This window comes from Scatophagus argus, chromosome 22 (genome assembly GCF_020382885.2).
Source record: "Scatophagus argus isolate fScaArg1 chromosome 22, fScaArg1.pri, whole genome shotgun sequence".
NCBI classification, from domain to species: Eukaryota; Metazoa; Chordata; class Actinopteri; family Scatophagidae; genus Scatophagus; species Scatophagus argus.
The window spans coordinates 7,096,966-7,111,825 of NC_058514.1; the positions used below are offsets into that span (position 1 = coordinate 7,096,966).

The 14,860-nt window shown below is 42.1% G+C and overlaps 1 protein-coding gene across 3 annotated transcripts in view; it reads left to right on the forward strand.

Annotated features, from left to right (window-relative positions):
- Nucleotides 1-14,860, forward strand: part of chchd3a (coiled-coil-helix-coiled-coil-helix domain containing 3a) — a 63,945-nt gene that overhangs the window by 29,119 nt on the left and 19,966 nt on the right. For all 3 annotated transcript variants that reach the window (XM_046379036.1, XM_046379037.1, XM_046379038.1), the window contains one exon: nt 8,431-8,514. In XM_046379036.1, coding sequence (XP_046234992.1) covers nt 8,431-8,514 — 84 coding nt within the window. The remainder of the gene's footprint in view (nt 1-8,430; nt 8,515-14,860) is intronic.

Sequence of the window (14,860 nt, forward strand, 5' to 3'; positions counted from 1 at the left end):
GGAAAGTGATTTTTCATGTTTCTACCAGGATTTCAAGCTTTGGGCAGACTAGTCCCATTTGTTTTCACTGGAGGACCTTTTCTGTTCAGGCTTTTTTTCATGGTATTCCAGGCTTTTTAATCCTTAGCACATCTTAAATTAAGGATGGTCCTAGTTATCTTTGATGAGCTTATATACTTTATATCCTTCTCTAAAATATATTTTTCAAAACATCTACAAATTTGAGTCAAGCGCAGAAGAAATTTAAATGTATGAGTGGACTGACACTGCTGTCTCAGCATCATGAAGGCCAGCTGGTTCAGATCAAGCCCTCTGTTGACCCCTGTTCATTCAATGAGCTACAGACTCCTCAAGGACTCTTCATTTTAATGTGCTCTTAAACAGCCACTAGTTAAGATACACGCACAAACATTGAGACACCCACACTAGCCACCTACACCTCTTGGCCTTTGGTCCCTGTCCTGGGCAGGTCAGCCCTTTGACCCACTAGGTCATCATGTCATTACTCACTGGACTAAGAAATCCCCAAAGAGGAGCAATTCTGTCAGCAGCCTGTGGCTCTGTTGTCTTTTTTTATACCAGGATGTCAACTTCTCAGAGATTCCAAATGTATACAAGAGTGTCTGACTTAATGACATATCTGTGTATGGATGATTGTACAGTGATTGGCAAAGCAAGATTTTAAATCTGAACATCAAAGTGGTCAGAAGCTAATTGCTTCAGTCATTGATTCTTAACCACAACGAGCTTGTTCTCATTGATTAATGATAACACTGCTTCTTTTGACTTCAGATTTATGGTGAAACTTACAAGCGTGATGCCTTTTATGCAGCAATAGTAGTCTGGGGGTGAAATAGTAGGATTTAAATTTGTCTCAAGTGGCCCTTTTTCATTTCCCTACTCCACTATTGCAGTCAGATATTGTACATACAAACAACAGCCACACCATGACTTTCCTCAGAGGCAGGCTGTCCAAATGTATAAGCAGTTCTCCTCCTCCTATGATTTACACAACTCTCTCCTCTTTGTCTTTTTCACCAGCAAATCCGTTTTTTGCGAAACAGGAGGCCAGTCTCTTTTTTGTTGTGCAGCTTAATTTAAATGTCATCACACTAACCTAGTAAAATGAACTGCATCAAAGGAGAAAGCACTAAGCTTCATTTTAGTTAAACGAAACACACTCATGTGGATAGAACCAAAGGTATGGGCAGTGCAGTTAGTAAAGACTCTTTTAAGAGTTATGGTCAACTTTCACTTTATGATGGCAGGCCTTTCACATAAATTCATTCGGGTGTTAGTTTTTTGATAATTGTGCAAAAACTGTAATAATTCTGATTTATTGTGAACACAGCATGTTTACTAGACACAAGCTCAGCAGCTCAACTGAGAAAAACGTTTCAACACTGAACACAGTTGGAAGATTGCTGGTAATAAAAAGTGACATTTTTCTTGGCCCACAATATGTGTGTGAATAAGTGTTTGACAGTGAGTTTGTCCTTTAGTGTTATCAGTCAAGGTTAAGCCCATTAAATGACCACACCATATCTGACATGATTACATCGCCCATAACCCGACCACCTCCCTTGGAGACTAATAGCCAGCCTTCAACCTAAGTGTTATTGGCACTCAGTAAAACCCCAAGATGCTAATTAACCAGCCAAAGTGAATGGTTTCCAATGGAGTATTACAGCTACTGCTACCAGGACGCATGTTTTATTAGTGACTCTAAGGGTAATGCCAGTAAGGTCTGTGTTAGGTCATATCATTTTACACTCCATAACTTAGATTTGATCTGCCAGTGAAAGCTGATAAAGATAGAGTTGCAGTGAGTTTAAAGGCAGGTACAGGATGTGCCAAGATTTGTGAGAGTGATGTGTGTCCAAAACTGTTTTGAGTATGTGAGAGAGATAGAGATTTTAATGTATTTGTTTGTGGCTGCTAAAAGTACGAGACCATCTAAAATATTCTCCCATCTTCAAGCTTGATAGGCTCCAACTATCTTGTCATCCATATTCCATTCACACATTGACCCTTCTCTCTCCTTCCCTTTCAGCTTCTCTACCTCTTGAACTTCCCCTCCTTTACCTCCATCCATTTCTAACCTCCCACATGCTACCTACACCTTTGCCGTGCCAATTAACACCAGAGCACGGTCACATTGTGCTGCCCTTTGACCCCCTCCCTGCCTGTCAGAGCAAGCAGGACCTGAGGCCCGTGGCTTCAGTATTAGTTTGTCACAGGGCCCTGTCTCGCAGGTCTGTGATAGATGGGCCCTGGTGAGCAGCTCTGACCCGCCGTGCTGCAGCACTCAGTCGGATGGTGTGAAGGAGCATTGATTATGATGCTACTCGTGACAGGGGTGAATCAGGGCTGAGCTGATGGTGGCAGGGGAGGACAAAAAGAGACCGAGGTTATGGATGAGGTGCTGTTAGTTAATGCGATGAGATTTGATTTGTGCTCTATTGATCATGACAGAATTTTCATCTAGCATGATTTATAAGCATGTGGTGGGCACACAGTGTAACAGTAAGTCACCTCATTGTTGCAGTTCAGAGGTCTCCACCACTGAGGTGTGAAATGAAAAATGTAATATGCACAGAATTGCTAATCGCCATGATCTGATTTTTTTTCTTTTCTTAGAAAATGAGAAATTATCTTTTGCTTTAAACTTGTGAGAAGGGTTATGGATACATATGTTAGGTGGACATGACCCAAAAAGGCAGGTAAACACTGTGTAGTATTTGTATTTGTATTTGAAGTATTTGTATTGAGCTCGAATAAGTTTTCTGGTTTTACTCCATACCGCATAAGGCCAAAAAATTAATTAATTAATTTAGTATGCCTCATTCTAGTAAGTCCTTCAAATGAAATTAAAATACACTATAAAGACAAAAGCACTGGGACACCTGACCCTTACATCAACGGAAACTTTAATGACATTGCATTCTGTATGCATAGAAAGTTCGCCCCCTCTTTATAGTTATAACAGCTTCACTCTTCTGTGAAGGCTTTCCACAACATTTTTGAGTGTTTCTGTGGGAATATTTGCTCATTCATGCAGTGGAGCATTTGTGAGATCAGGTACTGATGTTGGACCAAAAGGCCTGGCTCACAGTCCAGTTCATCCCAAAGGTGGTGGATGGGGTTGAGGTCAGGACTCTGAGCGAGCCAGTCAAGTTCCTCCGCACCAAACTCATCCAATCATGTCTTTATGGAGCTTTGCTTAGCGCTCTGGGGCACAGTCGTGTTGGAATAGAAAAGTGCCTTCAACAAACTGCTGCCACAAAGTTGGACATGTAACATTGTCCAAAATGTCTTGGTATGCTGAAGCATTAAGATTTCCCTTCACTGGAAGTCAGGGGCCGAGTCCAACCACTGAAAACAGCCCCATACCACACCTTATTTCAATATCCCAATTTTAGCATTTTATAATATGCACCAGGATATACCAGCGGGATGGTATAATTTGTCTGAGTCTTCCAGAAAAGTAATTATATCATGTGTCAACACTTTAATTTAGCTTTGGTTAGGTTCCAGCACAAAAAAATGACTTGGCTAGGTTGAGGGAAAAGTCATGGTTTGGAGAGTAGAGGAGGGATGTGTGCTAATCTGAATGTCTTTATTATAACAGGGAGTCCCCTATGTAGCCCAACACAGCATATGAATATACTTACACATGCAGTTGCCTTAAGCCAGCTGAATGCTGCAGGCAGGAGTTATTTTTATATCAGTGCTTTGGAAAGCTTTAAGAGGAAAAAAAGTGAACAGAGAGAAAGAAGCAGGTGTGAGCGTATGGGAGCAAATCAGTGTGAGAGCAGGAGGTGGGTGGGTTTTGAAGGGGGGGAGGGTGGCCTGACACAGCAAAATCCACCTGTTTACATCCCTCTTCCATCCTCCTTTCCTGTTCTCCTCCTCCTCCTCCTCTGCCCTCACTCCCAGCTCAAACTGCGGCAGTGGGCTAATTAAAAATCGTGGCTGTCCTTAATTATTCAGCGGCTGACTAATTGATATTCACAGAGGCGTTCACCTCGCCTAAACGATCCGTTTAATCTGACCACCACGGTCTCACTCTCAGCCGGCTGTCACCCTCAGCCATTGTGCTACTGTACTTAATTGGAGGCCATGCGGAAATGGATATGGGAGGGGGATGTAAAAGTTTGCCGTTGATGTGGTTTCCTGGGCTGCAAATAGCAGTGTGTGGACTCTTCGTCTTCGTTCAATGGGAGGGGATGTTGTGACTGATTGTATTCTCAGTTTTCTACTTTTTTTTTTCCATGTCAAGGTTTGCTGCACAAGAAAATTAGACAGAACAGGGCTAAATTAGACTTAGTGAATTAGCCAAAATGAATTATATCATCCACTGGGCTTGTGTAGTTTTGAAATTATTCATTTAAGAAACAAACAGAGAGAGAAAAAAGAAAAGAAAGACATTGTTTCATCATGAGAGTGATTGACAGTCATGTTTCACTCCTATGAAGAAATCACCATTTGGGAGAAGCTTTGATTTCAAAAGCTGGAAAGTTGTAAGTGCTTTAGGTGTCCCCTTTTCCTTCCACTTAACTTCTCTCTTGCTTTCCGTACTTTTGTGATCATTTTCTCTCTTTAACTTCTTTTTAAAGTCAGAGTGACACACTTGGCCCGGGCTCCATGTCCCATCTAACAGCCAGTTCCCCCATTCTCGACACCTCTAGTGATAAATCACCTTTTATTGTCCTCTTCCTCTTTTTGTCTCTTATCTCTCTGTTCTTTCCACTCTCAAGTTCTTTTCCATTTTCTTCAAATTCTGCCCTCCTCCCCCAACATCCCCACCCCCATCTCCACCCTCACCCTTGCCCCAGCTCTCCTCCTCCTCCTCCTCCTCCTCCTCCTCCTCCTCCTCCTCCGCCCATGGCCTCCTCTTCATTAGGGGAACAAAAGGTGTATAGGCAGTGGTGAAGTCTGTCCCATTGTTTGGCCTTTAGTATGATTAGATTATCTTTAAAGTCTGCTGAATGGGGTTAATCGGTTGGAAGTAATTCTGACGTTGTGTGTCGTCAAAGAGGAGGGCCAACCTGCTTGCATGGAAATTGGGCACATGCACGGCTGCATGTATGCATAGACGTACGCATTGACACACACAAAAGTGAGCAAAAAACAGGCAAAAAAAGAAAATCCCTGGGTACACATTTCTGTCACCACCTCTTCTCTTTTAATGACCCCTTTAGTCTCGCCTTCGATACGCATTTATCTCTCCACCCGCTCTCTGTGGGTACAGCTGCTCCGGCTGGTGTGTGCTGATGTGTGCCTTTCAGATCAGCGTCCGAGGCGTTGTTTGTGTCTCGGCGTCTGAGTGCATCTTTTGTCTCTCTCTCTCTCTGCAAAGCTTTAAATCTCCAGTCGCCACCTATCAGCGTAACATTGAGTTTGGACACACTCGTGACGGTACACAACCCCCTGCCAGTCCTCTCCGCTGTGTTTCCCTCCATCCTATCATCACTCTTCTCTTCCTCTTAAATTGAGCTGTTGGGTAGGAGACAGCTTTCTGGCCCATCAGAAATCCAGTCTGTGAAAAAGCTTCGCCATCTTTCATAGAAGCTCCTGATTGCATGCTTGGAATCGATAACACATTTAAAGGTCATAATAGCGCTACTTCTAGTGTACTTACAGCATACTTTTAACCCTGTGCTCCGGGGAACGTTCACCCAACACTGTCGTTAGGGTTTAAGTTCAACACGATTCCATCGCAAGTGCACGCGGCGTTAGCTTTTGTAAAACACTGATTTCACAATAGCACTTTAGACTTGTAAAGGGACACAACGGAGACAATTGTATGATTGCAATAAGACTTGGGCAATGTTTGGCTGTGTTGAGGACTGTAGCAACATGACCATGGTGTTGCTTTACTGAGTTGTTGTCGGGAATGTGATAAGGTGAGGATGTGGGATCTTTTTTTATGGCTCCATACTGGCTTTATACTTTTTAATGTGATATCTCAGGAACGCCTGGAGGAAATTTCTTCAAAATTGGCAGAACCATCCACTTGGATTCAGGAAAAACTGATTAGAATTTGGTAGACAGTGGTCTCTGCGACCTCACAAAACACTCATTTTAAGGCCCTCACCAAAGAATTCGTATCCTAATGCCTATAAATGTCTTATGGGATAAAGTGATGAAGAGGTGATATTTTATATCCAAGACGTTACAGATCAGCTTCACTGTGACCTCACAATGTTCTCCAAAAAACTCTTGTCTGTCTATTATTCAACATGTGTTTGTTTTTCTCATTGAATTAACACACTTATAGACATACCAGAGTAGTCCACCACAAATTAGTTTTGCTGATACTGAGCTGTACTTTTGGACAGCGCATTCTTTCTGTCCTGTGAAAATAGCCTCTGAATAAAAACAGCATTTTTCTCATTGGAAATTATTCACTTCATGTGTCACAAGTCATACATGTCGACCAAGCAATAACATCCATTTGGTGAAGAACTACACTTAATAGCTTTTTATTAAATTGTTCTTCTTCAAAGTCTTCACTCCATATATATATATATGAGTCTAGACAGACGTGGAGCTTGACTATTTTGCAGGAACCTAAGACCACAAGGCGGTAAAATCTGTGTGTGGGTGCGTGCAGGTGTTTGCCTGTGCCTGTAGGTTTCTGTCTTGTGTGCAATGTATAAGATTAGAGCAGAGCATCTCCTTGACTTTGAAACTTCCCCCACTCGTCTCATGTGAGGACAGCCCCTCGGTGACACTCGTCCGCCACTCCTCATCACAATGCATAGAGCATGCAGCTCCGCCTGCAGTGCATTGAGTAGCCAAACGCAGATGGTTATCAGTGTAGTAGAGATTGGATGGGGTAATGCAGTTTTTTTTTTTCTCTGTCCGTATGTTGTGTTTTCTTCAAACTCGGCTTGTCTCCTTCAACAGCCTACAGTGCTTAAATCCAGGCTTCAAGGCTTCTTTGCGTGGCTGCTTTTCATAAAACAGTCAACTGCAGTATGCTGTTGTATGTATGTATGTCTGTGTGTGGTTTATGGTTATATACTTTACATATATATTGTTTGTCTGCCCTATTGTGTGTGTATGTTTGCCAGTGAAAGAGTAGACTGAGAGGATCAAGCGTGAATGTTCAAGCAGAACAGTGTGGTAGCCAGTCACCCCAAGCTTCTGAACACTAAACCTGTCCAAGTGTCACTTTGAAGAATATCATGGATAAATCAGTGCCTCTTTACACATCTTTTCTTCTCTCCTGTTTTTTTTTTCAATGCTCCCTTTATTCAGGAGATAGGAAGGATGGTAAGTTTAGATTTTTTACAGACTCAAAAGTTCCCTCTCACTGTTTCTGCATGATAGAGTCAAGGATTTTTTTTCCCGTTCAGCTTCTTTGACATGTCACATTTTTCTTTCCACCAGGTATTTAAGCTGCTCCAAGTTTTCATGATCTCTTTTTACGGCTTCTTGTGCTTCAAATTCAGAGTTATAGATGAGATGAGGATTTTAAGCTTGTTTCTAAAGATTTATTAACAGAACGGAGCGCTGATTCAAAATGCTTTTGTTTGGGTCCTAAATTTGCTGTCAGTAATGAAGCTGCGTGTCCTGTTTAAATGTTTTACACATTTTGTTTTTTTTAACAGATTTGTTATGCACTCTTTTAATTTAAGTACCATAAATGATTCCATCTATAAAAAGTCATTGATGCTTTATGTAAGTTCCTGTTCCACCAGTATATAAATCTTGTTTTTATCATTGTTATCACCCATAACCATCAGTATACTCGTAGGCTCTGACAAGTAAACAATGAAAAGTAATTCAAGTGAATTACAAGCAAATTGCTGTTAAACATGAAGATTAATAAAATTTTACTTTCCAGTTGGATTTAGAGTCACTAACCCTCAGCCTGAGTCCGAAGGGTCTGCTTTTTCCTCTGTGGGACTTGATATATCCAAGTCTTATCTGTTGTGTATATCACCCAGCAAGTCAGTCGTACGTTTAGTGAAGGTCACAGTAGAGGAGAGGACAGTGGAGATTGGTAGGCTGGGTAAATATATACACCAGACCACGGTGCTTCTTCACACTCAGAGCTGATGTTATCCTCTTGGCCTGATAGTGGTTTGGCTGAAGATTGAACACAAGAGGACAAAGAAGCACGTACAGTGCACATCAAGGCAGCATCAGTTTCACACACATGGACACACAGATGTATTTTCTACACATTAAGCAAAATATGCACATGTTCCCTGTGCACAGTGCATACGCAATGAAACATGATGCTAAGAAATGATTCACATTTTGGTTTATGTATGCCAAAAGGCTGAAGGTCCATGTTGTGTTCTAATATGTCTCTTTTTCTTTTTCTTCATGTGTGTATGCTGGATGGGGTGCACTTTTATGTGTGTATATGTGTGTGTGTGTGTGTGTGTGTGTGTGTGTGTGTTTGTTTAGGCCAAGCAGCTGGAGGCCAGAGAAACAGACCTAAAGAAGCAGGATGCTTTTTACAGAGAGCAGGTGGCCCGGCTGGAGGAGAGGGTGAGAAACCGTCTGCACCACACACCAACCTGAAAACTGCCTGTACATTTGACAAAGGTTACATTAATGTTTAACTCGGCTCACAAAACTAAAGTCTGTCAGCTGCTCCACACTGCGGTATAAAACAAAACTGCTTTCAGCAGTTTGTTTTTATGGTGGCCAGACAAAAGTTTGGCAAAACTACAGGAATGACAAAGAAAAGATAAATAATTACATATAAAATAATTAAATAATTAAATAATAACAAAAAAGAAACAAACAAAACCAAAGCACAACTAACAAGAACATCCCAGGATGGAGCATAGAGCCTTCGAAGGTGAAGCAAAAGATAACCTTCCCTTTTACAACAGAAGACAAAGTAAAAACTAAATGCTGCATAATGCAGTCACCCAGCACCGTGACATCATTGCTATTTTCAAGAATCACGCGCTGCAGCTCTGGTTTTTGCCTGGGGAAGAAACAAAAAGTTTTCAGAACTCTGTTAATGTATAATGCAGACTCGTACCGGTGCAAACAGAAGCAAGCGCACACAGACTTGTGCACACAGTTCAGCCAGCATACGCAGTGGACTTGGTCACCACTGCACTCAGCCAAATTACAGTCACATTTGGTCATTTTCTTCATCCCTCTGCCCCACTGGTTTTGTTATCATCCTTTAGCATGAACTCTGCATGCTTCCCCCAGTGTGGTGTGCATCGCTCTTGTTTTGCGCCTCTTAGTAATAGTCTCTCAGCTTCCCTTTTGCTCTCTTTTTTTTCTTTAATTCTTCCTCCATTCTTCCGCCTGAAGGATTAAAGGTTACATCTCATTCATCCCTGTGTGCATCCTCCTGTCCCTGAAAATGACACTGCTCCAATATTCCTTGTCAAACCAGCGTCCTGTGGAGGGGGACAAGGGTCAGCTGCCACGCTTAGCCCTCTTCAATTGGCAGCTCCATGCTGGTCCCAGTGAGAGATGCCTGCAAGACAGGAAACCAGGGTCAAATGCCCTGTTAAAGTGTGTTAAAAAGGACGCTTTCATGCTGCTCTCAAATCATAAGTGTTTCTTAGGAAGGATACAGTGCCCTATTTAATGTGCTTAAAATGATGCCGTCATACTGGGAAGGAGTTTTCTCCCCTTTGGAGGGTGCAAAATGTCAAATGCCTTATAAAGTGCAAGCGAAATGGAAATTTCACACCGTTTTGAAGCGAGATATGATTCTTAGAAGAGTAAGAATTTTTAGAAATTCGTAGTAGCTCACATGAATTCAAGGATGGCAAAATATCACACACTCAGTGAGCACCTTTTGCTCAGGAGATCCTTTATGTCAATGAGTTTTTTCTTAATCTAAATGGCTCAAATGCTTGTGATTGCTGGTTGAAAAGATTGTGTGATAGCTTGTGTATTACGGCTGGCTCAGAGTCAAATCTGCCTGTTGGGGCGTAAGCCAAGAATTATAAATGGATACAATGCTTTTGAGAATCAATACAGTATTGCAATATATTATTTTGCAATACTTAAGTTTCCTGATATTTTCTGAATCTATTTTTGACGATTCTTCTCCCATGTGTGCACACATTGTCGCTGAAATTGCTTTAAATATGTTTTTTTCTCCGATGCTTTAACAAACAGCGGCAATTCCTGTTGTAGAGACCATGCAGGCTTAATATTTTGAATCTGAATTTGTTACACATGATACCATACTGCCTTTGGGTTAGTAAAGTCAATGAAGTTCCCTCCCTCACCCCTCACAAGCTAAATTCTTAAGCCAAGCCAGTGAGTACTGAGTGGTAGCGGACGTCTGTCAGTAATTGGAAGTGCATTGGCCTGTGTGTTTTTGGTTGGGCAGCAGAGAGGACGCCATTTTCTGACATCAGGGGAATGTTTGACAGATCATTCGCTTAGAAAATGTTTTTATTTACCGGCTTTCGTTCGCAGGTTGATGATTGGGCAAAAGACCTAAAAACAGTATGACATGTAGGAATTCTGTCTTGTTTCACTTGATCCAATCATATAGCTGAGCTCCCCTCTCTCAGTTCCTCGGCTCATGTGGCATTATTACATCTTTGGAGAGTGTAGCTCTACTGCGTCGCCTCGTAAATGTGAGCGCTGATGGTAGATGTGCCGAGTCCTGACTAACACTGGCATTATCGACTTTGTTCGCTGGCCATCCGTCAGCCCATGTTGGCCTCTGGTCAATATTTCTCGGATCAAAGTGTCAGCAAATCACCTTCACACCACAAAAAGAGACAGATGATTGAGAGTGAGAGAGACGGGAATTGGGGGGGTGAGAGAGAAGAGACAGAGAGAGGGATGGGCAGACAACAAGGAAAGCGATACTGCATTGAAGAAAGCTGAAGGAATCAGAGAAGGTATAGATTAAATGCAAGAAAAGATGAGATAAAAAAAAGAGGAAAGTTGGTGAGAAAGTATCACTTCTTTTATTATGTTATGATAAATTGACATTTGCAGGATAAGAAAAAGCCAACATAAAAGAAAGAGTCAGAAGAGTGGTGAAAAGATAAAATGTCATTGAATGATGAAGAACAAGAGTAAAGAAAAGGCTGGAAGAGAACTTTGTCACGAAAAAAAAACAATAAACATAGATGAGTGTGTGAATCAGCAGGAAACGTCTTCGAAAATGAACAGTATGCACTCTGGTTTATTTACTGATTCATGGGCAGAAATTAAATGATTTATTATGTTTCACAAGTGCTTTGTCCTTAAAACTTCCACACAAAAACTGCAGCATTTCGATTTACAAATTCTGTCAGAATTAACAGCCCGCGGACACGAAGCACAGCAGAAGTGGCAGCCGTGTGTGCGGTTTGTGTGAGGGGTGTCTGATCCTGTGTGCAAGTGAGGATCAATGACGGGCATATTGCATGTTGTCTGACTGTGCGGCAAGCGGCTTGGGACTCCGCAGGGGGTGCAGTTTGTTTGGACTGTGTTAATAACGCTCCTTTTTCTTGTTCTGGCCACGGTGCCCCGTCTGGCATTCAGTCCAGCCTCTCTTCCCTCCCTGTTGTCTTCACCCAAGGTAAGCCCTGAAGTACACCAAACAAAATTATTTTTGGCCTGTTCTATTCCTGTGTACTCTGCGTAAATCCTGCTTGGTTAATACTGCTCCACTCCAGATGAAGGAGCCTCAGTACAAATAGACAGTACAGAGAGCATATTTACAGGACGTACAACTAAGCTGGTGCTGTGGGGGGGTGGAGGGAGCTACATCAACAATCATGAACATTTAATTTGCATACAGACAGTTATGTATGAAAATACACTGGTTGGACAAAAGTGTCCATCCTCTTTATGAGGATGTTTCGCAGGGGTTGGGCTCGGCCCCTTACTTCTAGTGAAGGGAAATCTTAATGCTTCAGCATACCAAGACATTTTGGACAATGCTATTGCCTTCCCCAAACTGCTTTGTCGCAGCAGTTTGTTGAAGGTCCTTTTCTATTCCAGCATGACTGTGCCCCAGTGCACAAAGCAAAGCTCCATAAAGACATGGTTGGATGAGTTTGGTGTGGAAGAACTTGACTGGCCCTCACAGAGTCCTGACCTCAAGCCCAATGAACACCTTTGGGATGAACTGGAACGGAGATTGTAAGCCAGGACTTTTGGTCCGACATCACTGCCTGATCTCACAAATGCTCTACTGCATGAATGGGCAAATATTCCCACAGACACATGGAAAGCCTTGCCTGAAGAGGAGGCTGTCACACCTACAAAGCTGTCTATGTATTTAGAATGTGAGGTCATTAAAGTCCCTGTTGATGTATTTGTCAGGTGTCCCAAAACTTTTGTCTGCAAAGTGTCAGTATAATATGACATACAGTATCCCTATCCTGTTAAGATTGTTGTTGGACTGTGTATTAAGGGTTCAGTCTCATCTTCTTCTAAGGAGTGGAAGAATGCATGGCAGTACAGAGAACAGACTGATGGAGAGAGAATACCAAGCTGAAAAGTGAGAATTTGCTGTTTTCATTGGTTTAAATCCATGTAAAATAAGACATTTGAAGACTACCTTGTACTCTGGGAAGCTGTCGTGAGCCTTTTCCCACGTCACATGGCTGATGTAAATATTCTTGAGAGTGATGATGTGTGAGGAAGAAATTGTGGGCACGGTGCTTCTTTTTGTTTGCAAACCCCTCCGTAGTTACCAGTCAGAATGCAGTAAATTCGACTGCGAGCTTAATATTATCTCCCATCACGGTTCTGAAACCTCCCTCCATCTGCACACTGGTCTTCTCTTTACCTCAGGATTCCCCCTGCATCTCCTCACACCAGCAGGGAAAAGGCACCAAAAGAGAGAGAGAATATAAGTCTGATATATATTGCACGTCTGTTCCAATCCAACCTAGCCATTCATCAGAGGGGCTTCCAGTGACAGGCCATCACCAGGCTCCCAGGCAGCTCAGCCTGCTGCCTCTGCTGCTGCCGCTCATTGGGGCCACAGCTACCAAATAGCCCCTGAAAACAATATCTATATATTTATTACATTTTCACTCAATACCTGCCCTGCTGTAAAACAATCTCATATTTAACAATCAACTTGGCCATGTTTTTTTCCCACACCATGTGTCTTTCCAGCCCGCCCTCCTGCCACATCTGTCTCTATATATCTCTCTCTCTCTTTTTTTTTTTTTTTTTTTGAGTGGTGTTTTTTTTTACTTCATGCCTCAATTTCTTTTTTTTCTGAAGAGATTTTTCTTTTTTTCCCGTCTTTCTTTTCACCTTGTATATCGATGAAATTGGATTTTTCTGCTCTCCCATGGAGGACAATCACTGCAGCAATTGCCATCTCATAGCAAAGTTCTGCAGCACTGTGAGAGGAAGAAATACAGGGGAAAGCGCATTAAAAAAAACAGTAATAGCTTCTATCTCTCTATCTCTGTCTCTGTCTGTGACTTGCTATCTTTATCTCTCCCTCAATCTGTCATTTCTCTGTCCCTCTTCCTCTCAGCCTTTTGCCCTCTGCCTCTCTTTCCGAAGAGCGGAGCTAAAATTTTAAGTACATTTTGCTTGTGGTGTGTTAAAGATTGAAAATTGAAATTTGAAAATTAGAACAGCTGTCCCTCGCTTGTCTCGTTGCTGTGTGTGTGTGTCTGTCTGTCGCAGTAAGATGTTTTCTTGCTTTCTTCTCCGCCGTGAAGCGATCAATGTGGTCTCTCGCAAGCTCTGCTTGTTGTATAACAGGAGACACAGTAATCCAGAGTGAAGAGATGACAGTGTGCTGCAGTGCTGAATTATTGTGTCTGAGACTGTTTGCTGTTATAGCCGCATGATGGGATTCACGGGGATTTAACGAGAAGTCTTTTCAAGGAATGGTGATTTTACGACAACAGAGCTGCACATTCGTTTATGTTTTTTTTTAAAAAAAAACAGGCAGTAACACTTCACAGGCTAAACTAATAATTCTGAGATACAACTTTTTTTAAATGTTGGGTACTAAGGCTCAGTTCTTGTTGAAACTAATGGTAGGTTTCTAAGCCATTGCTATGGCTGTTTTTTTAATTGGATTTCAGTGTACTGAAAGGTGCTTCTATTTTTCTGTCCTAATGGGTGGAAATATAAATGAGTGGAAAAATTCATCTCAGTTAGTTGTAAAAGTGGCGAGATTTCCATTGCCTAACTGCTTCATTTCATTGTGTTGCCATCTTGCAAAGCAGTAGAATGAAAATAAAGCCAACATTTTTTTTTCCTCAAGGTGGGAACAATTTAAAGTTCAGTTTTTGCATCAAGTCTGGCTTTTCTGCTGGGCAAATTCATGTTTGAGCACTTTTCAATGACTTTACAACTGCCACCCAAAATCTGGCTTGCGTCCTGTCTGAACACATGGTTCGAGGCGATGGTAGGAGTTCAGCAAGTTCACCACATAGATGGACAGTTCTATCTTATCTGTGCACCTTCATCCTCAGATGTTGTCTCAGTCAATGCTTAGTCAATTTTCTACATGCAGTTCACCAGCCTTTTTGCTTTCCATACGAGCAAGTCGCAGAGAGTCGCGCAGCGGAGGTCTCATTTGCTATAGCTCTGAAGAACCGTAATGGTGGTCGTGGTGGGGTTTCTCTCCATTTCGGCCCTCCTGCTCAGCAGCAGATAAGATAAAGAAGCCATCAGCATGGGGAGTTATTTGTTTTATTCATTAAAAATTTGAGGCTTTTTCTCTAAATTGAGCGGGAGTCTGTGTTGGGGTGCAGCTTCTATCTTCTCAATATCGCTGCAGTGCATTAGCAGTAATGGCTTAATTTGTCTATGACACCCCACCCCACAAGCATTTAGTTTGGCTCCAGATGAGCTGAAAACCTTGTGGCAAGCAAATGGAGTGAGCAGGATGCCAATAGACAGAGACAGTGGTGGAGGT